At 44.8% G+C, this 27,145-nt stretch overlaps 1 protein-coding gene across 3 annotated transcripts in view; it reads right to left on the bottom strand.

Moving 5' to 3' along the window:
* nme7 (NME/NM23 family member 7) overlaps positions 1-27,145 on the bottom strand; it is a 125,009-nt gene that overhangs the window by 40,786 nt on the left and 57,078 nt on the right. For all 3 annotated transcript variants that reach the window (XM_033033020.1, XM_033033017.1, XM_033033019.1), the window contains exon 7: positions 10,650-10,714. In XM_033033020.1, coding sequence (XP_032888911.1) covers positions 10,650-10,714 — 65 coding nt within the window. The remainder of the gene's footprint in view (positions 1-10,649; positions 10,715-27,145) is intronic.

The following is a 27,145-nucleotide window of genomic DNA, read 5'->3' as shown; positions in this document are numbered from 1 at the left end:
CACCAAAGCCCCACAACTGCGCAGGCACGGCTCATTTTCCCTCATCCCCCAGTACTCCCTCCCCCTCCTCTTCACCCTCCCTCTTCTTTCCCCTCTCCTCCTCCCCTCCCCCACTCCCTCCCTCATCTCTCCCCCCCTCACCTCTCCCTCCCTCTTCTTTCCCCTACCCTCAGTCACTCCCTCCCTCCCTCCATAACCCCTCACCCCTCCCTACGTCATTGTGAGGTGGAAGCTGCTGTTTTTGTATGTAAATGTGATCCCGTTGTGATGTCATTGTGGGGTGGAACACTGCTGACAGGCAGTTTATTTCCATGACATCCCATTGTGACATACCCTGCTAACTGCCAGTGCAAGTGATTTTTCTCAAACTGGATTTTGTAAAGTTTAAAATGTGAATAACTTGTAAAATATACCAGCAATCTGAACGAATCTTTGATACACCACACCACAGGACAATGGTGAGTAAGCTGGTCCAAAAATTTTAGCACTATCGTGTACCGTTTTGCCGTCATTCCTGGAACAGACAGACAGACTGAGAGACATACAGAGACAGACAGAGAGACAAACAAGATGAGAGTTTTAGTAATATACTAGACCAAGTGCAGACCCGTTGGGTCTGTTTCCCCAACGGCGTTTTGCAGGGGGGGGGAGGGGGGGCTGCGGCATCAAACTCATATTAACCAACCCCCAAACACACAGGTGGGGGGAGGGGGGGGGGATGTGAAGAGGGGAGGGAGGGGAGAGGAGGTGGAGGAAATGGGACAGATTTGGGAGGGAAAGGAGAGCGGGGTAGGGGGTGAGAGAGGGGGATGGGAAGAGATATGTGGGGGAGGGGGAGGATGGGGAGGTAGGGGAGGAGGGAGGGAGGGGGAGAGGGGTGGGGGAGAGAGGGGAAAGAGTGGGGAGGGAGAGTGGAGGGGGAAGGGGGAGAGGTGGAAGAGTGGGGAGGGAGGTGGAGAGGGGTAGGGGGAGTGATGGAAGAGGGACAGAGGGGTAGGAGGAAGGGGGTGGCGTAGAGAGGGAAGGGGGGTGGGGGAGAGAGGGATGGGTGGGAGAGGGGTGCGTAGAGGGAAACATAGAACCATTGAAATTAAGTGCAGGAGTAGGCCATTCTGCCCTTCGAGCCTGCACCACCATTCAATATGATCGTGGCTGATCATCCAACTCAGTATCCTGTACCTGCCTTCTCTCCATACCCCCTGATCCCTTTAGCCACAAGGACCACATCTAACTCCCTCTTAAATACAGCCAATGAACAGGCCTCAACTACCTTCTGTGCCAGTGAATTCCAGAGATTCGCCACTCTCTGTGTGAAAAATGTTTTTCTCATCTCGGACCTAAAGATTTACCTCTTATCCTTAAACTGTGACCCCTTGTTGTGGACTTCCCCAACATCTGGAACAATCTTCCTGCATCTAGCCTGTCCAACCCCTTAAGAATTTTGTAAGTTTCTATAAGATACCCCCTCAATCTTCTAAATTCTAGCATGTACAAGCCGAGTCTATCCAGTCTTTCGTCATATGAAAGTCCTGACATCCCTGGAATCAGTCTGGTGAACCTTCTCTGTACTCCCTCTATGGCAACAATGTATTTGAACATTGGGCATTGTGACATCACACAATGGAACGTTCACCAAGTGCTTGTGCTCCTGCAAAGGCATATGTAAATGGATCCATTCCGATTGGACATCTGTTCCCTACCTGTAGCCCCCAGGGGAGACGTGGTCGTCGAAGTCGGGTTCCGGCCGTCTTAAAATAGCGTATCTTGAAGTCGTCGAAGTCGGGTCCGTCTCGGCAACGCGGGGGGGGGGGTGGCGGGGCGGTATCACACACAGAGCCTTAAAAGTGTAATGCCCCAATGCAGCCGTTGCCTACCCGCAGCCCCCACGGGAGACGTGGTCCTCGAAGTAGAGCCGTTCCCGAAAGGCCGTTTTTAAATGAGTGAGGGGGGGGGGGGGGGTGGAGGAGAAGGATTTAATGAAAAAAATGGACATAAACATAACGAAATGTAATGAGGAGTGGACAGCTGGAAGGGAAAGTGAAATGTCTACCGAAATGGCTGCTTGTATGGGTGAGAAGCCAGTTTTTATTTGAAAAACTGTGGGGGGGGGGGGGGGGGGGGGGGGGGGAGGAGGCATTACACTTTTGCGTTGGGGCATTACACTTTTAAGTGGTGAAAGTTCTGACATAACAGGAATCAGCCTGGTGAACCTTCTCTGTACTCCCTCTCTATGGCAACGATGTCTTTGAGCATTGGGCATTGTGACATCACACGATGGAACCTTCACCATTGGCTTGGGCTCCTGCATAGGCATATGTAAATGGATCCATTCCGATTGGACATATGTGAAGATTGGGCATTGTGACATCACACGATGGAACGTTCAGCAGGGGCTGGGGCTGGTGAAGGTTCTGTGGGTGTGAAGCCAGTTTAGTTTTGAAATATTGGGGGGGGGGGGGGAAGGATTTGATTAAAAACGTGTACTTAAACACGACGGAATGTAATGAGGAGCGGATACTTAGAAAGAAAAGTGAAATCTCTACCGAAATGGAAAAGATGTCGGCGATTCTGCGTCCAGTTTCGGAGTTGCAGGGAATCAATGGAAGAAATGTGACAGCCGGACGGAGTTCCGTTTCGGAATCTGGGGCGAGAGTTTTATATATTAACTAGACCAAGTGCAGACCCGTTGGGTCTGTTTCCCCAACGGCGTTTTGCAGGGGGGGGGGGAGGGGGGGCTGCGGCATCAAACTCATATTAACCAACCCCCAAACACACAGGTGGGGGGAGGGAGGGGGGATGTGAAGAGGGGAGGGAGGGGAGAGGAGGTGGAGGAAATGGGACAGATTTGGGAGGGAAAGGAGAGCGGGGTAGGGGGTGAGAGAGGGGGATGGGGAGAGAGATGTGGTGGAGGGGAGGATGGGGAGGTAGGGAAGGAGGGAGGGAGGGGGAGAGGGGTGGGGGAGAGAGGGGAAAGAGTGGGGAGGGAGGTGGAGAGGGGTAGGGGGAGTGATGGAAGAGGGACAGTGGGGTAGGAGGAAGGGGGTGGCGTAGAGAGGGAAGGGGGGGTGGGGGAGAGAGGGATGGGTGGGAGAGGGGTGCGGAGAGGGAAACATAGAACCATTGAAATTAAGTGCAGAGTAGGCCATTCGGCCCTTCGAGCCTGCACCACCATTCAATATGATCGTGGCTGATCATCCAACTCAGTATCCTGTACCTGCCTTCTCTCCATACCCCCTGATCCCTTTAGCCACAAGGACCACAATACAGCCAATGAACAGGCCTCAACTACCTTCTGTGCCAGTGAATTCCAGAGATTCACCACTCTCTGTGTGAAAAATGTTTTTCTCATCTAGGTCCTAAAAGATTTACCCCTTATCCTTAAACTGTGACCCCTTGTTCTGGACTTCCCCAACATCTGGAACCAATCTTCCTGCATCTGCCTGTCCAACCCCTTAAGAATCTTGTAAGTTTCTATAAGATACCGCCTCAATCTTCTAAATTCTAGCGAGTACAAACCGAGTCTATCCAGTCGTTCGTCATATGAAAGTCCTGACATCCCAGGAATCAGCCTGGTGAACCTTCTCTGTACTCCCTCTATGGCAACGATGTATTTGAACATTGGGCATTGTGACATAACACGATGGAACGTTCACCATGGGCTGGGGCTGGTGCTGCTTCTATGGGTGAGAAGCCAGTTTATTTTGAAATATTGGGGGGGGGGTGGGTTAGGATTTGATTAAAAACGTGCACTTAAACACGACGACCAATGGCAAACCCGTTGGGTCTGATCCCCCAACGCAGCCGTTCCCTACCCGTAGCCCCCACTGGGGGGGGTGGGGGGCGGCATCACACACACTAACCACCCCCACACACAGAGTTGGAAAAGTGTATAAAGACCGTTCTATACCTGTAGCCCCCAGGGGAGACGTGGTCGTCGAAGTCGGGTTCCGGCCGTCTTAAAATAGCGTATCTTGAAGTCGTCGAAGTCGGGTCCGTCTCGGCAACGCGGGGGGGGGGGGGGGTGTGGCGGGGCGGCATCACACACACGAAGCATGCCCACACACAGAGCCTTAAAAGTGTAATGCCCCAACGCAGCAGTTGCCTACCCGCAGCCCTCACGGGAGACGTGGTCCTCGAAGTAGTGCCGTCCCCGAAAGGCCGTTTTTAAATGGCGTCGCTTGAGGTTGTGCTACGGGCGCCAGCAGCCGTTATGGTCGCTGGCCAGCAGGAGGCGACAAAATGTGTGAGGGGGGGGGGGGGGGAGGATATGTTTTTAATGAAAAAAATGGACATAAACATAACGAAATGTAATGAGGAGTGGATAGCTGGAAGGGAAAGTGAAATGTCTACCGAAATGTCTGCTTGTATGGGGGAGAAGCCAGTTTGTATTTGAAAAACTGGGGGGGGGGGGGAGAAGGCATTCCACTTTTGCGTATGTGAGCATTGGGCATTGTGACATCACACGTTGGAACGTTCAGCAGGGGCTGGGGCTGGTGAAGCTTCTGTGGGTGTGAAGACAGTTTAGTTTTGAAATATTGGGGGGGGGGGGGGGGGTATGTTATCCATTAAAAACGTGCGCTTAAACACGACGGAATGAAATGAGAAGGGCATACTTAGAAAGAAAAGCGAAATCTCTGACGAAGTGGAAAAGACGTTGGGGGGCCGGCGGCCCCCAAAAGCCCCCAAGGGGGGGGGGGGGGGGGGGGGGCCTCACACACACTAACCACCCCCACACACAGAGTTGGAAAAGTGCATAAAGACCGTTCCCTACCTGTAGCCCCCAGGGGAGATTTGGTCGTCGAAGTCGGGTCCCTGCCGTCTTAAAATAGCGTATCTTGAAGTCGTCGAAGTCGGGTCCGTCTCGGCAACGCGTGGGGGGGGTGGTGGGGGTGTTAGCGGTGCGGCATCACACACACGAAGCTTCGACACACACAGAGCCTTAAAAGTGTAAATGCCCGACCTCTTTTCCGTTTTTCTCTAATTTAATTAAGATGTGCAGGTGGTGTTCTTATCGAGGTTCAGGGGTGAATGACGTAAATATTTTCACACAATATGGGAACATCTCATGTTGTCTTGAAGGCTCCTCGGCCCACATCTGACTCTCTGTACTGTCACTATGGCAACGATGTCTATGAGCACTGGGCATTGTGACATCACACGATGGAACGTTCACCATTGGCTTGGGCTCCTGCATAGGCATATGTAAATGGATCCATTCCGATTGGACATATGTGAAGATTGGGCATTGTGACATCACACGATGGAACGTTCAGCAGGGGCTGGGGCTGGTGAAGGTTCTGTGGGTGTGAAGCCAGTTTAGTTTTGAACGATGGGGGGGGGGGGGGCAGGATTTGATTAAAAACGTGTACTTAAACACGACGGAATGTAATGAGGAGCGGATACTTAGAAAGAAAAGTGAAATCTCTACCGAAATGGAAAAGATGTCGGCGATTCTGCGTCCAGTTTCGGAGTTGCAGGGAATCAATGGAAGAAATGTGGCAGCCGGACGGAGTTCCGTTTCGGAATTTTGGGCGAGAGTTTTATATATTAATAGATAGATAGATATATATACTAGAACAAGTGGGACCAGTTTGGCCCCGTTCCCCCAACGCAATATTCCACCACTCACCCGTTCCCCAACGCAATATTCCACCACTCACCCATAGCACCCCAACTGTGCAGGCGTGGCTCATTTCCCCTCATCCTAGATCATCATAGAGAGATAGATGTTCTTACATCCCTGCTCCTAGCTCCGGAAACAACATGTTCTTACATCCCTGCTCCTAGCTCAGAAGTAACATTTTGCCTCAAATCCATTTCCAATACTGAACTGAACTGATACATTTATTTTTGAAATTCCAGATTTCCTCTGCAGTACTTTTCTACTCTATTGGGGTCTATTTCCAATGTAGTATTCTATTTTGAAAGTGGTCTGAGTAAATACTGTGGTTAGTTTCAAGGACTGATTATATCAAGCGGAATCCATTATGTCAAGTGGCTGTGGTCTGTCAACCTAATGGATAGTGATCTTATTGACACAGCTGCACCTGTAATTTCAATTGCCATTTATTAGTTATAATATCGTTGAAGGTAGATTGAAGGCTCTTATAATGTCAATATAGGATACAGTAGAAAGAAGTTGAAGGCAAATGTTTGTTCATTATAATTAATGGGTTCCTGCGAACTATTATCACTGACCATATCTCTCGTGGCCTCTGTTATTAAACGAGTTTACTGTGCACAATAAGGAACATCGCAACAGCAACTATCCCAATGGTAACCTATAGGAAATTAATGGAGGTTCACCATCGACTTTCCGGCAACCTTGGTTCCAGAGCCCTGCCATGTATTCCATTTTGCCAGACCAACAGGGATCGCAAAACAATAATTCAACTACACATCTCTGACCTATTAATTATACCCTTCCCATGTCTCTACAGCACCATGGATTGCTGGAAGCTTAAATAAAACAAACAAACGTCCCAAAGAGCACGGGGATGTTGGCCTTCATAGCGAGTCATGGGGATTTCAAGGGCGTTCCCGTAATTTTGTCCAGATTAAAGGAGGTGCCTGACCATCATTTGTTGGAAAATCAGTGGTGGACCTGTATTTGCAAAGAGCACTCAAGGACAATGTCAGATAAAGTGAGAAAGATCATAATGCCAGCAATTGGATTATGATCCTTCCGGTGTCTTTCTACTGGGAGCCTTGTGTGATCCTGTCGCTTCTGGAAAACTGAGGTAATATTTCCCACCAGTGTCTCCCCCACTTCAAATTCATTGTGTGTTTTCAAGTCATGGTACATTTCCTTTAGTTTATCCTTCCTTCCCTGCAAAGAAAAAAACGAACATATACCAGCGATTACCATCGTTTGGGAATAGATGAGGTAATTGGCCACAGTCTTTTTTTTCCCCCAGGGTAGTGGTGGCTGAAACTAGAGGGCGCAGGTTTAAGGTATGAAGGAAAACTGTCTCGGTACAGAGTACTGTGCGTATGTGGAACGGACTGCCAGAGGAAGTGGTAGAGGGTACAATTACAGTGTTCAAAAGACATGCAGAAGGAAAAGTTTAGAGTGACATAAACATAATGTGGGCAAATGGGACCAGCTCATGCAGGCAACATGGTCAGCATATTGGGCAGAAATTCCTGTTTCCATGCTGTACAACTCTGATTCCAACTTGCCAAACCAAAAGCCGAGAGATGCCGATGACCACAATGTGTCCGTTAACATGACCATCCCAGAGGAGCCCTGTGATTCCTGCCAACCTAGCAACTGAGCTTCAATAATCTCATCAAAAAGGTATTAAAAAAAAGATCATACTAATGAAGGAAAAAGGTTTGCACATCAAGACATGTACGCTATACAGCAAACAACACTAGAGTAGAATTTTTTTGAATGCTTATAAATCAAGGAATATTTGTAGCCTTAACCTTGTACAAAAAATTCCTAACAATGCATGGCAGCCTAATATTAAAGTTGGAAATAAAAAAAAGTTTGCAACAAGAGCAAGGCAGGCTAATCTCAGCTCGTCAAACGATAATCCATTTGTAATCACAGCAAGATAATCTACTGCAAATTCTAGTCAAAAACAAATACACTATCTAAAAGAGACCACATGTTAAAAAAAATATTCCCAGATGAAAATGCGAAGGAAAGTAGGCTATTTAAAACTCACGTTATCATTATTTCTACACACAAGATCATAAACCATTGTGTTTATTCTTCCGTTAATCTAGATAACATGAATGTAGTATGTTTCATATGCTTTGATAAGATCTGAACTATAGACTGGTGCCCTTTAATGATCAGATCATTCATGCAGTTATACGCACCACTCGAGTTTTGACAATTATGCAAGATGATCAGGGATAAAGGAGGATGATTAAGTCTGGAAGTCAAGATAGCATATTTCCGAACATAGGTATAATGAACAGATCCACAAGTTTTGACATTGACTAAAATGACAGAATGAAAACAGTTCGATTAACGCAGAGAAATGTCACTTCCTTTTCCTTACACAATGTCATTATCATGCTGTCCCTGTAGTTCTCCAGATCACGCCTACTAAGAACTTAAGACATAGATTCAGTCTGAAGAATTTACTTTTTGATTTGGAACTTACTAACAAGAAGTTCAAGAATTAACACAAGGCACCCAGAAGTAGCATTGAGGCAAGGGTCCTCCTAGCCAGTAGAAGAATCAAGTTGTGGAAAAAAAAGACACAAAGTGCTGGAGAAGAGTCACAACCCGAAACGTCACCCATCAGTCTGAAAAAGGGTTCCAACCCGAAACGTTACCTATCCATGTTCTCCAGCGCTGCTGCCTGATACCCGGAGTTACTCCAGCACTTTGTGTCTTTTTTTGTAAATCAGCATCTGCAGTTCCTTGTGTGTCCACTAAGTTGTGTAATGAACAAACCACTACTTCATAGACCGTGCTACATGAGGAAAGCAAAACAAAGGCCCATGCAGAAATGTGGTAAACCAATTCTGCTTGGGATTTGGAATCATGGAGCAGATCTAGTCTGAGAAAGAAGAGGATGTGAGAAAGGCCACTCTTGAAGCACAGAATAAATTGAAATATTGGTGGGATCCAATAGCGATATCTCTGACCCAAGGCTCGATGGATAAAATGAATCAGGCTATTTTCCAGTGGCCATTACCCAGCCCCTATACCCAGTCTTCACTTACTTTGAATAAAGTATACTAATTGTCACAGATCCAGTGAATGCTTAATCATTATGGAATAAAAACAGAAAATGATGGGAACACTCAAGATGTCTGGCGGGTCCTGAAACATTAACTCTATTTCTCTTTCCAAATATGTTGCCTGACTTAAGTATTTCCAGTATTTTCTATTTTATTATCGATTTTGAACACCTATGTATTTTATTTTCCTATTCTAATTGTTTTGGGCTTAATAGTGAAAGGTAAAATTCCAGCAAAGTTGCCTTTCTTGTACATCTGAAACGGGCCCGTTAATTCCTATTCTTTGGTTCCTGTCTGCCAACCAGTTTTCTATCCATGTCAATACCCTACCCCGAATACCATGTGCTCTACTTTTGCACACTAATCTCTTGTGTGGGACCTTGTCAAATGCTTTTTGAGTCCAGATACACCACATCCACTGGCTGGCCTTATCTATTCTACTTGTTTCATCCTCAGAAAATTCCAGAAGATTTGTTAAGCATGATTTCCCATGCATAAATCCCTGCTGACTATGTCCGATCCTGCCACTGCTTTCCAAATGCACTGCTATTACATCTTTAATAATCGACTCAAGCATCTTCCCTACTATCGATGTCAGGCTAACTGGTGTATAATTCCCTGTTTTCTCTCTCCCTCCATCTTAAAAAGTGGGGTTACATTAGCAACCCTCCAGTCCACAGGACTGATCCAGTGTCTATAGAACATTGGAAAATGATCACCAATTCATCTACAGACCATTAGGCCCTGGGGATTTACTGTATCTGCCTTCAGTCCCAACAGTTTACCTAACACCATTTCCTGACTAATGTGGATTCCCTTCAGTTCCTCCCACCCACTAGATCTTCGGTCCCCTAGTATTTCTGGGAGATTGTTTGTGTCTTCCTTAGTGAAGACAGAACCAAAGTACTTGTTTAACTGGTCAGCCATGTCCTTGTTTCCCATTATAAATTCACCTGTTTCTGACTGTAAGGGGCCTACATTTGTTTACACTAATATTTTCCTCTTCACATATCTATAGAAGCTTTTACAGTCAGTTTTTATATTCCCTACAAGCTTTCTTTCAAGCTCTATTTTCCCCCTCTTAATTAACCTCTTTGTCCTCCTCTGATAAATTCTAAATTTCTCCCAGATCTCCGGTTTGCTGCTTCCTCTGGCCAATTTATATGCCCCTCCCTTGGATTTAACACTATCCCTAATTTCCCTCGTTAGCCATGGTTGAGCCGTCTTCCCTGTTTTATTTTAACGCCAGACAGGGATGAACAATTGTTGTAATTCATCCATGAGATCTTTAAATCTTTGCCATTGCATATCCACTCCCACTAGTGGAAACATCCTCTCCACATCCACTATATTCAAGCCATACATTATTCGGTTAATTTCAATGAGGTCCCCTTTACTCCTTCTAAACTCCAACGAGTACAGGCCTAGAATGGTCAAAGGCTCCTCATACGTTATAGATGCAAGAGATATACATGCAAGGTCACTAGAACAGTCCTGAACTACTATCTACCTCATTGGTAGCCCTCGGACTATCTTTGATTGGACTTTACTGGCTTTATCTTGCACTAAATGTTACTCCCTTATCACGTACCTGCACACAATGAATGGCTCGATTGTAATCATGTATCATATATATTGTCTTTCCGCTGACTGATTATCACGCAACAAACGCTTTTCACTGTACCCCAGTACACGTGACAATAAACTAAACTAAAGTAAAACTATTATAGTGCCCACCATTTCTCATCGATGCTTCATCTCAGCCCTTGGGGTCTCATGAATGGCCTATTGTTCAGGATGTCCTTGCTGGTGATTGTCCAGCAAGATGCTGCTGTCTGCAATCAATAAAATAGTGCGGCGTTTTCCACTGCTCTGCTGCAATTCTTCTCTACTCAAGGTGAAAAGAGCTATTTAGTATAAAAACATACCATTCAGCTTACCATTTGGAGTGCACTGTAATGAAATCCCATTTCTTCAATGGTATTCAAAATCGTTCCAGCTAGACCTGTAAGTATAAGGAATGGTCAAAACGTTTAATACCAATACGTAACCATTTATTTTTATATTTGAAGACAACGAGTAAATAAGAATATCAGTCATCGGACATCAAACGATTTAACCTCCATCTCCATATTTGCTGCTCTTCAGCAAAAGTAGAGCTGCGACATCACAGCGCCAGAGACCTGGGTTTGATCCTGACCTCGGGTGCTGTCCATGCAGAGTTTGCATGTGTGACCACATGGATTTCCTCTCGGTGCTCTGGTTTCCTCCCACCTCAAACATGTGCATGTTTGCAGGATAATTGGCCTTTGTAAATTGCCCTAGTGCATGGGATATTGGAATAACAAAGAGCTGGTGTGAATGGGTGATTGATGGTCATTGTGGACTTGATGGGCTGAAGGGCTGGTTCTATGCTGTACTTCTAAAGCTAAACTAAAAAGGCTCAGTTTCCTCGCGTGGAAATGTCAAAGACTACAGGACAAAGCTTTAAGGTGAGAAGGATAAAGTTTTAAAGGAGATGTGTGGGGTAAGTTTGTTTTACTCAAAGAGTGGTGGATGCCAGGAATGTGCTGCCATGGGTGGTGGTGGAAGTAGATATAATTGTGGCATTTAGAGGCTTTTAGACAGGAACATGGATATTCAGGGAATGGAGGGATATGATTCAAGTGCAGGCAGAGGAGATAAAAGATCATAGATCTTTGGAGGAGACTAGCTTAACTTGGCACCATGTTTGGCACAGAAGAGTCTGTTCATATGCTGTATGGTTCTATGTTCAATGTTCATTGGTCTTCACAGCCACCGAGTTCCTCAACGTTTGTCCATAAATTGTCCATTTCAACAGCTAACCTCGAGCAAAAGTATTACAGCTAAAGCCAACCCTACCTTGCCCCATGTTTACATACAACAATGCGCTTATTTCAGGACTACCTGAGCAGCAGTCAGATGGTAAACTGCCCGCGCTTGGTCCATATCCCCCCCCCCCACCCCCCCCCAAACCTGTCCTATCCATGTAGGACATATCCCACGGCAGGGAATCATATTATATGTAGCATGTTTGAAGCACTTTTTGTTTACTTTCAACTCTTTAAAATGTTTTTTTCTCCTATTTCTTCTCACATGTTACAATACACATACTTCTGGGAAAGAGGCAAATCCATGGCACAAAAAGCATCAACTTGCATGCAATAAGTTATGTTTCTTTAACATTGCTTTAGTTGAGGTAATCGAGACATTGTAAATCAAACATTCCTCTCCCAGCTTATTTACTCCCTCAACTCCCCCCCCCCCACCCCAACCCTATCAGTCTGAAAAAGGGTGCAGACAACACTTTGTGTTTACCCAGGCTATGCAGTGGTCATTCATGTCACAACAGTGGCATTAGTCTTGGGTACATTAGGCAGCTCAGTGGTGCAGCTGGTAAAGCTGCTGTCTCACAGCGCCAGAGACTCGGGTACGATCCTGACCTCACATAGGTCCACGTGGAGTTTGCTCATTCTCACTGTGACCGCGTGGATTTGCTCCAGATGCTCCATTTCCTCCCATATCCCAAAGATGTGCGGATTTATAGGTTAAATCGCCTCTGTAAAATTGCCTCGTGTGTATGGAGTGGAGGCGAATATGGGATAATATAGAACTAGTGTGAATGGGTGATTGATGCTCGGAATCAGAGTAGTTTCAAATCCAGTTGCTGCTCTGGTCAGCATCAAAAATAAACCTCTGTAATCTCATTGTTTAGCTGCCAGCATTTGTTAAAACATGGAGATAATCACTTCAACATCCAATGAATCATATTAAAGCACATAAATCCTCTCATATCAAGTCATGAATGGCGGTGGATAATTAAGCTAATAGGATGAAAATCCCCATCCTCAATGATCACAGCTCAGCTCACAACTACTGACCAAACTACTCACAACCATCTTCAAGTAGAAGTCAATAGCATTTAATTGTTATCTGTACCGACAACAGAATGATTAAATGCTTACTTGCCGCAGTTTCACAGGCCCGTAAACACAATGTACACAGACAATATAAAAATATTTTTTAATTCTATAAACAACTGTAACACTATGCAACCAACCTCCCCCCCCCCCCCCACACACACACACACACACACACACACACACACACACACACACACACACACACACACACACACACACACACACACACACACACACACACACACACACACACACACACACACACACACACACACACACACACACACACACACACACACACACACACACAGTCCATAGAAGTTCATTGTTGAGTTTAGTCTTTTGAAGGGTTCAAACATGGTGGTTGTTAGGAAGAAGGTATTGAAGTGTTAAAGGCACAATGTACAGTGTTTATTTTCATTGTTATAATGTTTATTTGGCCACATATAGAACCATGCGTGTTTGAGTACATAAACATAAAGCTATGAACAATGAAAAGAACTTCTACAAAAAAAACCACACCAAAGAATGTATGATGGGCTCGAACACCAAATCTTCAACTAAAGCGACAGAGGTGCTTAGTTGATCTTGTTCGGCACATTGTGGGCTTAAGGACATGTTCCTGTGCCGTATTGTTCTGTGTTCTAGGTAATTCACAAGGCAAATTATGATAACCTGATCCAAATCTAAACAGTTTGGAGAAATTTATTTTGGGTTGGAAGCCCCACACATTTGTAAAAGTAACAATCACCGCATTGTACGTATTACTGTGTAGTGATTCCATTGAATCCATTAACTTTGTTTCACCACTGCTCATTCGGAGTTTTATCTGTCTTTCATGCACTCTTCCTTCTCTACAAAGTTTAGGTTTATCCAACTGATTATCTATTCTTTCTGTCTCTTATCGCACACCTGCGTTATTATGATTGTTCTTTAACAAGGCTACTTCTTTCTGAACTGGCCACCATCATGCTCTAATTTTATTTAATTTCCACTTTACACTTTTAGGAGGTTGAATGCAGGGGGGAAAGTATACAGTTAATAGCAAGACGCTGATGTACAAGGCCATAGCTCCCTGAAAGTGGCAATAGAGTGGTAAAGAAGACGTACGGTATGCTTGTTTTCATCAGTCAGAGCATCGAGTCCAAGAGTCAAGAAGTCATGTTACTACTTTACAGGACTGGTTAGGCCATATTTGAAGAGTTGTGCGCAGTTCTGGTCACTCCATTACAGGAGGGATATGGAGGCATTGGAGAGGGTGCAGAGAGATTTACCAGAATGATACCTGGATCAGAGAGTATTAGCTACAAGAGAGGTTGGGCAAACACAGAGTCATACACCACGGAGACAGGCTCTTTATCCCAACTCGTCTGTGCTGAGTAAGCTAGTCCCATTTGGCCACGTTTAGCATATATCCTTCTGAACCTTTCCTGTCCATGTACGTGTCCAAGTGTTTTTTAAATATTGTTATAGTATCTGCTTCAACTACCTCCTCTGGCACCTTATTCCTTATACCCACCATCCTCTGAGTGCAAAAGTTGCCCTTCAGTTTCATATTAAATCTTAGATTGTTTTCTCTGGAACGTCGTAGGCTGAAAGGAGGCCTGATAGAAGTGTATAAAATTATGAGTGGCATAGACAATCAGAGCCTTTCACCCAGGGTGATAGCAACGTTGTCTGTCTATTCCCTCCACAGACGCTGCCTGACCCCACTGAGTTCCTCCAGCACTTCATGTTTTCATCTCTGATTGATTTGATTGCATGCTGACTTCATTTTGCACTGCAGAGTATTTATATGAATTGGCGTGTAGGAGTCTCGGCAGATGGTATATTGTACCATAAACAAAGTCAATTTATGAAGGAAACAGATTCTGTTTGAAGAGCAGACAAACAGAAATAATGCTACCCCTCCCAATAAAAGCAAGGGACTTTTCTCATGAGAAATGCAGTGAGTAGAGAACAGTTACACAAACTACATGCAGGAAATCGATCCGGACACTTAGTCGTGTGGGCCTGAGGCCTCATTGACAGGTGACTTGTCCAATCAGTCCCTCTGACTGATATAACCGTCTGTTTTTATTTCAATGTTTACAATATATCAGCACTTCTATGATAAAGTTTGTCATGATTATTGAATCAAGAGCTTTATTACGTTGTTCTTTAACATGGCTACTTCTTTCTGAACCGGCCACCATCATGCTCTAATTTCATTTAATTTCCACAAGCAAGCAAACCATTGTTTTCTGCATCACAGCATTCAGAAGCAATCAGCAACCTGCACAATCTTCTCGGGGTAGCTACATTTCAGAACTCCTCTGCATTTATAGAACATAGAACAGTACAGCACAAGAACAGGCCCTTCGGCTCACAATGTCTGTGCTGAACATGATGCCAAGATCATCTCTTATCTCTCATCTCTTTCCACATTTACTGCCTGACCCGCTGAATTGCTCTGGCACTTTGCGACTATCCTTGGTATAAACCAGCATCTGCAGACTCTTGTTATTCCATCTCATCCACCTTGCACATAATCCATTAATGTGCATATCCACATGCCTATCTGAAAGCCTCATAAATGCCAATCTCGTATCTGCCTTCACTACCACTCCCAGCAGTGGGTTACAGGCATTCACCACCCTCTGTGTAAAAAAACTTGCCCTTCACATCTCGTTTAAACTTTAACTTTGCCTCTCTTGTCTTGAAGCTATGCCCTCTGGTATTTGTTTTTTTCCATGATGGGGATAAAAGGTTCCGCCCTGGGAAAAGGCGAAAGACTATATACAATTAGTTTATTTCATCATTTCCACTGGTTCATTTCTGTATTTCCTACTATGAAACACCAGCAGTGAACAGTCCCAACCCAACCAGCCGCATACCGCAGATCACTTTGTGTTCCTTATGTTTCCATTGTAAGTATATCTGTTGCTAGGATACATTGTTCCCACTGCCTAGGCAACAGCTGTCCATTTCTTCTAGTCGCTGGTTGATCAACATACGCAATCTGCCAGAGATAAACCGTGCTGTGATTTTCCATTGCTACGTTTATGTTTAGGTAATCTGTAAATGATCCACTGCAATAAAAAAAATAAAAATCTCCAAGAAGACTATGACCTTGAAATCAGTGCACAAGCATAAATTTTTTTTTTTAGAAAGGTTTGGACCTTGGAGTCCATGTGTCACCAGTAGTTGCCAAGTAGAGTGCACAGAATTTTTAATGAGAAGTTTTAACACATTTGAAGCACCTTTCAAATAATCTGTGTAAAATAAAAGCAATTACGTGGCAGAAACTATGGATAATCAGTAGTAGATACAATGGCATTGGAAATAAAAAGAGAACTATGATTTATCTTTAGAGTTTTTGATACTTTGAGCTGCTCAGTTTAATTATACATTGATTATAGATACCACTTGGTGAAATTTGAATTCTTGTACAAGCTACCGCTGATAGCACTTTGCTCATGATGCAACGTTTATTGCGAGTGAAAAGTTGGCAATTAAATATGCATGGTCTTGCAGTACTCTCACCTTATAACTATCTGGAAATGCAAGATCAATTGACATGAGCATGCAATATGTTCTAAATGGAGCATTGTTTACCAATATGCATTTTGCTGCAATGTCATTTGCCATAAGATCTTGGGTGCCCCCTGAAGTTATTTAAAATCAATGCCTGCAGTGACTTCATACTAATGGCTGCAAAACATTTCTGTTTGCTGAACATCTCTTCAGGGATATTTGCTCTTCCTACATCATCTGAACCATTATTTACACTCATTCTAAACAATTCATAAAAACATTAGTTTCTATGCTGAAAAACAATCGTGTCAAGTCAAAGTATCGAACGATTACAGGGCTGCCAACATTGGGTCAGAGTTGAGTGTGAGAAATTGCGAGGGACCATGGCGACCGAGGAGTGGGGGGAGGGGGAGAGGATGTGGGAGGGTTGGGAGTTTTTGCATTTTTCAGCTTGAAATTGTGCAATCTGGTGCATACTGTAGCTAGTCTTTTAACTTGCACTTGAATGCAACATTTATGCTTTAAATTGGATTAGGTATGAATAAGGTTGGGCGTATATATTCCTGATATCACCGGCCACATTACGTGTGGAGAAACATAAGGACCATGCTAATTTTTGCATGCAGTGGTAATGTAATTCATAACCTGGTCTTTGCCACACTGGGCTGAGTCACACCAGAATCTGTGTACTTTTGTGTATTAATCAGTTCCTTGTTTCTACATTTTGACTTCTCTATTTTTGCAGCCATACCTTATGCAAACTTCTGGCGGAATTCAGTGGAAGTTTGCTCAGATTGAGAGGGACATTAACCTTCACACATTCAGCGATCAGCTCCAATGCATCGAAATAAATTTGGTCATTAGTCCAGTGGTTTATTTTTCAAGATTTACTTCTTACAGTGCTGGAGGATGTCACATACCATGAGTAAATATTGAGCCAAAGTGTAGCCAGTATTTTCTCTGCGAGGATGTAGACCATATGGAATAATTTTTTTTTTCAGTTTATTAATTCCCAGAAGAAGTGAAGCAGCAGCAGAACCTATTTGGTGTTGTGAAAGCTGCCTTAAACGATGTAGCTTCAGTAATTGTCGCATTAATACCAGGCTTAAGCAGCATCGTACGCTATGTGTGTTGCGTTTAGTATTGCTGTTGTCCTGATAGAACATCCAGCATCTCTCGTTGTTCTTTTCACTCTGCTCTGACCAAAAGTCTTATCTTAAAGCACACAAAGCTCTGGAGTAACTCAGTGGGTCAGGCAGCGTCCCTGGAGAACATGGATATGTCATGTCTCAGGTCGGGACCCTTCATCAGTCTGAAGAAGGGTCCACACCTGAAATGTCACCTATCCATGTTCTCCAGGGATACTGCCTGACCCACTGAGCTGCTCCAGAGCTTTGTGTGCTTTCTTGTAAACTAGCATTGGCAGTTGCTGGCTTCTACGTGCTGTACATCTTTTGTTCCTGTCTTTAAGGTAAAGGGTAAAGTCGCCAGTGCAGTTAGACAGAGTGCTGCCTGACCTGCTAGGTTACTCCAGAAATTTGTTTCCTTTTGTGGATACCTTCTCTTTGTTCTACTCTTTATTTTTGGTCAGCAAGTTTGTATGTCATAGAATCATAGAGTTTTACAGCGGAAACAGGCCATTCAGCCCAACTTGCCCACACCGGCCAACATGTCCCATCTACACTAGTTCCACCTGCCTGCATTTGGCCCATATTCCTCTAAACCTGTACCTATCTCACTGTTTCTCATGTGCTGCATCTGTTGATCAGAGCCTGGCTCTACTGTGGAATGTAATTAGGAATGTAATTTAGCCTAACCTTATTCATACCTAATCCAATTTAAAGCATAAATGTTGCATTCAAGTGCAAGTTAAAAGACTCGCTACAGTATGCACCAGATTGCACAATTTCAAACTGAAAAATGCAAAAGCTACCATGGGAGGGGGGGGACCCCCTCCCACACCCTCCTCCCCTCGGTCGCTGCGCTCCCTCGCAATTTCTCACTCTCAACTCTCACCCAATATTTGCAGCCCTGCAAACCTCCAATCTATGGAACCTTCCCCATATCTGCAGAATTTTGCAAGATTAAAACCATCTTGCTTGTCGCTCCATTTAAGACCCTAAGATGAAACTTATCGAAACCTGGAGACTTGTCAACTTGCAGCTCCGGCAGTTAGCTCAGCATCATCTACTTGGTGATTGCAATTCCAGCCAACAACCCTGCCCCACACCCCCCTCCGCCAAACACCACTCCCCACCACCCTCAAATTCTAGGTATGTGCAGAGAGGAACTGCAGATGCTGGTTTAAACCGAAGATAGACACAAAAACCTGGAGTAAAGGGGCTGTCCCACTGCGGCGACTTAATCCGCTAGTTAAGAAGAGTGCCTTCGACCTTCAAGCTCGAGGGCACTCGCCTGGAAAACCTTGAGCTGGATCGACCGTCCGCGTTGAAACCGCGAGCTGGATCGACCGACCTCACACACACATCGCAAAGGCGGGGGTCAGGGAAAGCGGGGGAGCGCTGTCTGAAATTCACACACGCAATGAAGAGGAAGGTAAACGGCTGCCACAGTGTACGGTAAGTCCTTTAGAGAGCGCGGGGGGGGGAGAAGGGGAGAGAAGGGGGGAAGGAGTGGAGACACTTTTAAGAAGTATAATAAAGTTTAGCGGGCATTTTACCTACCGGTCGGTTTTTCAACATGTTGAAATTTTTTCCGCGACCTAGCTGAGGCCACGAGTATTCGGGAACTTCCCTCGAGAATGAAGGAGAGTTCCAGTGACCTCATAGGACCTCGTGTCGACCATGCTGCGTTTGAGTCGAGGGCAAACTCGTCTAAACTCGCAGATTAGGTCGCCGCAGTGGGACAGCCCCTTAACTCCGTGGATCAGACAGCATCTTTGGAGAAAAGGAATAGTTAATGTTTTGGGTCAGGACCCTGTTTCAGACTCAAGACCCAAAACATCACCTATTGCTTTTCTCCAGATACGATACAATAGAACTTTATTTATCCCAGGAGGGAAATTGGTCTGCCAACAGTCTATGTCATAAAACACAACAAGATACATGAAACATTAAATTAAAGTGACGAGTGGAAAGTCCAGGATTGGGGATGTGCAAAGATTGGAGGGGGGGTGGGGGGTCAGTCTACCAGATGAGGGAGGAGTTGTATAGTTTGATAGCCACAGGGAAAAAGGATCTCCTGTGGCGTTCTGTGCTGCTCTTGGTGGAACCTGTCTGTTGCTGAAGGTGCTCCTCAGGTTGACCATGGAGGGGGTGAACTGTATTGTCCACTCCAAGACCACCTCCAGTGAATCCAACTCCACTCTCAGGATGGAGTCAGCCTTCCTGATGAGCTTGTGATTCTGTTGCCGACGATAGAACATCTGCAGCATCTTACTGTGGACGTTGAAACAGCGGAGCCTCGTCAGAAAGTACAGACGGCTCTATCCCTTCTTATACAGTGCATCCAGCGTTCCTGGACCAGTCCAGTTTAATGTCCAGGTAAATTCCAAGATACTTGTATTCCTTGATAAATTGCACATCCACACCCTTGATGGAGACAATGGACAGTGGTGTTTCTCTCCTCCTAAAGTCCACCACTAACTCCTTGGTCTTGTCAGTGTTGAACTGCAGGTGATTCAGCCCACACCACGCAACAAAGCCGTTAACTACACCTCTGTATTCAGCTTCTCTCCCATCACTGATGCAGCCCACAATTACAGAGTTATCCGACTGCAAGTGGCAGGAGTCCAAGTTGTATCTGAAGTCCAAGATGTAGATGGCGAACAGGAAGGGAGAGAAGACCGTCCCCTGTGGGGCCAGTGTTGCATTGCTCACTACCATGTGTGAGACACAGTTCTGTAGCCTGACATACTATGGTCGTCCAGTCAGGTAGTTCCAGGACACAAATGGAGCATCCATCCGCATCTTCGTCAGTTTGCTCCCTAGCAGTGCAGGCTGGATGGTGTGAAAAGCACTGAAGAAGTAAAAACAACATGACTCTCGCAGTGCTTCCTGAGTTATCCAGATGAGCATAGGAACGATGGAGCAGGTGGATGATGGCGTCCTCCACCCCCGCCTTTGTTTGGTAAGCGAATTGCAGGGGGTGCTACCCCAAGATGCTGTCTAACCGCTGAGTTACTCCAGCTTTTTGTGTCTACCCACAAAAAGCTGGAGTAACTCACCCCCCTACTTTGTCATTAGTAATCCCTCAAACTCTTCTTTTAAAACTCTCACTCAGTTTCCACATTTCTAAATAGCTTGGTCTTGTACTCCCAGATTTCTTTCCTTATGAATCTATTGGCCATGTTTTATATTTTGCCCAATCATCTGACTAACTTTTTTAGTTAAAAAACAGATATTGGGTCGTAGAGAGTCATGGAGTCGTACAGAGCTGGAAATAGGCCCTTCAGCCCAACTTGCCACATCTACAGTTGTCTCACCTGCCTGCAAAAGATCTTCCCTTTCAAGCTTTAATTTCTTGTTGGAAAGCATCTATTCTGAGTTTTCTCAAATATATCCCCTTAAATATCTGTCATTGCATCTCGATCAACTATTACCTTAATATAATTTACCAGTTCAGTTTAGCCGTCTTCTTTGATAGCCTTGTAATTAACCTTGTTTCAAATATTAAGTATGCTTGTACCCATTCTTCATTGGCTCAAGCTGCATGTAAAATACAATCATGTTTAATCAATGCTAGTGAGGACCCTGCATTCAAAGCTCTTTAATTAATCCCACCTCATTGTATAAGGCTCTGAGCAGTCTAGGCTTGGTTGGCTCCAGAGTATGTCATTCTAAGAAACTATCCTCATCTTTGTGCCTTTTCCCATCTAATTCTTTTTACTCTACAAATGGATTAAAATCCCCATGATTATCATTTCTAACAAGCTCCACATATTTTGTCTTGTACTCCAATCACCCATGGGTCTAATGCAACTGTAACCCATGCTATTGTCAATTTAAGATTGGATATTGTTCTCTCTATTTAGAGACTGGCGTAGATTGCCTCATTATCAGAAAAACAGCTCAGTAAATGTTGGTGAATTGCCACACTCGCAATCTTATCAAAAAGGGAAGTTTGTAAATGAAGCAGCTAAAGATGAATAAACTAAAGAGATTGCCCTTTGGATTAAACACTTGGCCTCCACATTCTCAACTATCTTCCGACGTGTCAGATAAGATTCCAGTTACTCCAGAGTATCCACTTACCCTTTTCACATTGTTTTAACTTGTCCCCCAAACAAAGATACTTGGCTAAATGTTGTCTCAACCTCCTGCCATTCTGTTCTTAAAGCTTCCATCAATATTGAGAATGCACCATTACTTTCTCCTTTCCAACTACAAAATTAATTCTCAAGTAATGGACATTGCCTGTCGGCAAGCTTTCATAAGCATCAGTAACAAGACAAAGTAGAAAATGATTATATAGTTTACAACAAAAGACCTGCTAACGCTGGCTCACTCCACTGTGGTGATTAATCTTGCTTTGTAGTTTACTATCCAGAGGTAACAGTAGGGCATATCTAAATAAACTTTGAGATATACTGTAAGTACTATTATGGTACTGGACGGTTTAATTAAAGGGAATATTACTTTTAGCTTTATGATAGCTCTAAGGTAAGAGGAGCAAAGTTTAATAGTAATAGGGACAAGTTTTTTTTACACAGAGAATAGAGGAACACACTGCCAGAAGTGATGGTGGAGGCATATACAATAATGGCATTTAAGATTCTTCTCGATAGGCACACAGATATGCAAAAACTGGTAGCATATACCTGTAGCTTCTTCTGTTTCTCTTTACTTTAGAGATACAGCATGGAAACAGTCCCTTTGGTCCACTGAGTCTGCACCAACCATCGATCACACATACACCTGCACTATCTTACACACATACATTAGCACTATCTTTACAACTTTTAATGGAAGCCATACACATGGGGGACAATTTACAGAAGCCAATAACCTACAAATCTATATGTCTTTGGAGCATGGGAGAAAACCGAAGCACTCGGAGAAAATGCGGTCACACGGAGAAGGAAAAACTCCGTACAGATAACATCTGTGGTCAGGATCGAACCCGGGTCTCTGGCGCTGTAAGGCCGCAGCTCTACCACTGCGCCGCCCTTGATTACGAAGGGCGTCATAGGTTATCATGAGAAGCCAAGAGAATGGGGTTGAGAGGAAAAAATAGAGCAGCCATGGTTGAATGGTGGAGTAGAGTCAATGGGCTGAGTGGCCTAATTCTGCTCCTATGTTTTATGGTAGAGGAGAATAATATAACCTGGCATTATGTTTAAGCAGGAACTGCAGATGCTGGAAAATCGAAGGTAGATAAAAATGCTGGAGAAACTCAGCGGGTGAGGCAGCATCTATGGAGCGAAGGAATAGGTGATGTTTCGGGTCGAGACCCTTCTTCAGACTGATGTGGGAGTGGTGGGGGCAGGAAGAAAGGAAGAGGCAGAGACAGTGGGCTGTGGGAGAGCTGGGAAGGGGAGGGGAAAGAAGGAGAAAGCAGGGACTACCTGAAATTGGAGAAGTCAATGTTCATACCACTGGGATGTAAACTACCCAAGTGAAATATGAGGTGCTGCTCCTCCAATTTATAGTGGGACTCACTCTGACCATGGAGGCGACCCAAGACAGAAAGGTTAGATTCGGAATGGGAGGGGGAGTTAAAATCCTGAGCCACCAGGAGATCAGGTTGGTTATTGCGAACTGAGCGAAGGTGTTGGGCAAAGCGATCTCCAAGCCTACGCTTGGTCTCACCGATGTAGAGCACCTGACACCTAGAGCAGCGAATGCAATAGACGAGGTTGGAGGAGGTGCAGGTGAACCTCTGCCGCACCTGGAAAGACTGCTTAGGTCCTTGGATGGAGTCAAGGGGGGAGGTAAAGCGACAAGTGTAGCATTTCCTGTGGTTGCAAGGAAAAGTACCAGGGAAGGGGGTGGATTGGGTGGGAAGGGACAAATTGGCCTGGCATTCTGTTCGACATGGACATTGTGGGCCAAAGGGCTTGTTCCTATGCTGTACTATTCTATGGAGTAATAAGGAACTGCAGATGCTGGCTTACTCAAAAGGACACAAAGTGCTGGAGAAACTCAGTTGGTTTGACAGCATCACTGGAGAACGTAGATAGGTGATGTTTCGATCAAAAACGGCACCTATCCATTTTCTTCAGAGATACAGCCTCACCCGCTGAGTTACTCCTGCACTGTTCTATGTTCTTTGCTCTATATTTTTAATTTGGTTGAATATTCAGTATCAAAGTTTCAATTCTACACCTTTTTCCCTGGGAGATATGATATGGTTCCATTGTTTAACGAATAATTAGTTTATGTGCACTGTTGAGCACTAGATTTTTACTTAGATAATTGCGTTGCTCATTTAAATTTGTGGATTTCCTTAGCATTAACACTGCAAGCTACTAATATTTTTTATTGTGGAAACTTCAAAATCCAGGTGAGGCGATAGGTATTCCTGCATATAAAGTCAGGACACTGTAGATCAGGGGTTACCAACCTTTTTCGTCCCGTTTACCCCAGACAACTTTAATAGCACATAGCAATGTTATTTCACTTATTCATGAACAACTAATGATGAACAGATACCGGTATACCAGAGCCAAACACAGTCAGTCAATGAGAAAAAATATGTACAAATCCAGAATCAACAAATGTACCCCTGAGTAGGGGAAATTTACCCTGGGGTAAATTTACCCCAGGTTGGGAACTCTTGCTGTAGATTATGAGTCAAAGTTTCAACCCTCTCCAAACTGTATAATTATTAAAGGTGTGGACAATTATCAGCTTCTATCTTTTAGTTAGTTAGTTAAGTTCAGTTTATTATCACATGTACCGAAGTACAGTGAAAAGCTTTTTATCGTGTGCTATCCAGTCAGCAGAAAGATTAGACAAGATTGCAATCGAGCCGTCCACAGTGTACAGATACAGGATAAAGGGAATAACGTTTAGTGCAAGATTAAGTCCAGTAAACTCCAATTAAAGATAGACCGAGGGTCACCAAGGAGGTAGATGACCATACTCTAGTTGATGAATGATGAATGTTCAGTTGCCCGTTAACAGCTGGGAAGAAACTGTCCCTGAATTTGGAGGCAATTGTTTTCACAATTCTGTACCTCTTGCCTGATGGGTGAAGGGAGAAGAGGGAGTAACTGGGGTGAGACTGGTCCTTGATTGCATTGGTGGCCCTACCGAGGCAGGGTGAAGTATAGATATCCTGAAACAGACTAGGCTGTTTTGAAAGTTCCCCTGTGAATGGCTCGACCCATTTCAAGAACATTTAGTCCATCGTGGAGATTAAACAGAAATCTTGAGAGAAGAGAGTTAAGCATGCGAATTTATATACTTTGCCATTTTACTCAGTGCAACTTCTAAATTGGTGGTTCTTCTGATGTCAAACCAGTCTTTTCAGTTGTTGAATTATTTTCTGTAATTTAGTAATGATGAAGGACTCAGGATTGAGGACTCAAGAGAAGGAGGCCCATGATTAACGTTGGATCCACACCTCTCTCCGTGCCAAATTGAGGAATGTATTTTCAAACCAGGGTAGCATTTAATATGACTACATCGGTCAAAGGCTCTTGATGTAATCAGGAAGTATTTTCAGCACATTGCTACAGGCGTAGAAAAACTAAAGCAAAAAGACATACAAGAATAAAATCAGCAATAGCCATAGCAGCCTTAATCAGCTATGTTGCCAGATTTTTTTGTGCTACAAAACCACAAACTAGTGAAACACAGACAAAATATTCTGAACTGTTTGTGCAAAGGAACAGCAGAATATTTCCAAGGAATGCCATTCTTCAAAACGCAAATGATTAAGCGAAAAGTGGAAATTAATGGCTAGTTTTAAATCTTTAATCTGCTGAAGTTCTCCTTAAATGTTTATATCTATCAGGCAAGCAGCACATTTTATTCAGGATGGAGTTGTAGCATCAAGATTTAAAGTAAATAAAGCTCACCTATTCCTGGAAAATTGGAAATACTGATTGAAGGTAAAAGCCATCTGTTGTAACTCATCATCCTAAAATTCCTACCATGGACTTTCTGATTCCTAATACAAGATGGCGGCGCTGCCTTAGCAGCTGCGGCTCGCCTGCAGTCTGTCTTTTTTTTTTCTTCTTTTTTTTGTTGTTCTTTTGTCCTGTTTTAGTTAATTTTTGGTTTATTAGGTTGTGTATGTGTGTGGGTGGGGGGGGGGGGGAGAAACATGTTTTTGGTCTCTTCCTTTGGGGGGATGCGACTTCTCTTGTCATATCCCCCGTCTCCGTCTCCGCCTGCGCCGAGGCCTAATAGCGGAGCTGGCGGCCTCGGAGCTGGGGCAGCGGCAGCGGCGACCCGGCCTCGGAGCTGGGGCAGCGGCAGCGGCGACCCGGCCTCGGAGCTGGGGCAGCGGCAGCGGCCACCCGGCCTCGGAACTGGGGCAGCGGCAGCGGCAGCGGAGACCCGGCCTCGGAGCTGGGGCAGCGGCAGCGGCAACGGCCACCCGGCCTCGGAGCTGGGGCAGCGGCAGCGGCAGCGGCGACCCGGCCTCGGAGCTGGGGCAGCGGCAGCGGCAGCGGCGACCCGGCCTCGGAGCTGGGGCAGTGTTCCGGCGGCAGCGGCCACCCGACCCGACCGCGGGCCTAGTGGACGACATCGTCGGGAGCTCGCAGGTCACAGGTTGGTGACCTGTTCTCCGGAGCTCCCACAACAACAGCTGCGTCCGCTGGACTGGAGGGCCGCAGCTTCGGCAGCTTCGACCACCCCGGGCCGCAGAGTTGAACCGGCCCGTCCGCGGAGCTCGGATTCAGCCGCGGGACTGACATTACTTAACATCGCCCGGCGGGGTCACAACATCTGAAGCCTGGATCGCCTCGGCGCAGAGGGAGAATAAGAAGGGAAGAGACAAAGACTTAAGACTTTTGCCTTCCATCACAGTGAGGAGGTGCCTGGTGAACTCACCGTGGTGGATGTTAATTTGTGTTTATTGTGTGTTTTTGTCATTTTTACTATATGTAGGACTGCAAGGCAACAACATTTCGTTCAGACCGCTAGGTCTGAATGACAATAAAGGCTACTTTGCCTTTGACTTTGACTCACAGGATGGAAACAGGGAAAGTCTATGGGAGGATACAGAGACCCTGACCATAGAATATAAGATTGGGGATATTTTGAAATAATCAACAATTATTAATTAATATTTTAGAATAATTTACAATAACTACTGTTAACGCTACTAATAACTTATCAGTGGGCGGCTCAGTGACCACAGGTGCTGTCTGTCAGGATCGAACACGGGTCTCCACCACTGTGCTGCCCACTAATAAGTTATTAGTAACTTTAAGAGTAGTTATTGCAAGTCATTCGTAGGATTCTTACTCTGAACAGGCAGGTGCTGTCTGTACAGAGTTTGTACATTTTCCCTGTGACCACGTGGGTTTTCTCAGGGTGCTCCAGTCTCCACCCACATTCCAAAAACGTGCAGGTTTGTAGGTTAATTGGCTTCTGTAAATTGTCCCCAATGAGTAGAACAGTGCTAATGTACAGGGTGATCGCTGGTCGGCATGGATTCAGTGGGCCGAAGGGTCGGTTTCAATGTTGTATCTCTAAACTAAATATCATATTTTTATGAAAAGTTATTAGTGGCTTTAAAAGGAGGTGGTTTGAATGCTCTAATCAAGGCACCAAGGGCATCAATCTCAGGTGAGAAAGACGGTTGTAATGGACATCAGTGCTCCATGGTTGGTCATAGAGAAAGGATTCTGGTCTATTATGTGAGGTGTGATAGAGCAGCCAGGTGAATGACGAGGGATTCTTTCTTTATACATACTATTCTTGGGAGAAGCATTTCTACTGTCCTCTTGGCCTGAGAGAAAAACAGGCGTAGTTAGTCCGCACGCATGAACATTCCTAGTGGTCTGATAAAGGAGTCCATGAAGGAAGGAGGCTCTGGATCAATTGGCACACGTC

This window comes from Amblyraja radiata, chromosome 14 (genome assembly GCF_010909765.2).
Source record: "Amblyraja radiata isolate CabotCenter1 chromosome 14, sAmbRad1.1.pri, whole genome shotgun sequence".
Lineage (NCBI taxonomy): Eukaryota > Metazoa > Chordata > Chondrichthyes > Rajiformes > Rajidae > Amblyraja > Amblyraja radiata.
This window is presented reverse-complemented; position numbering and strand designations above follow the sequence as displayed.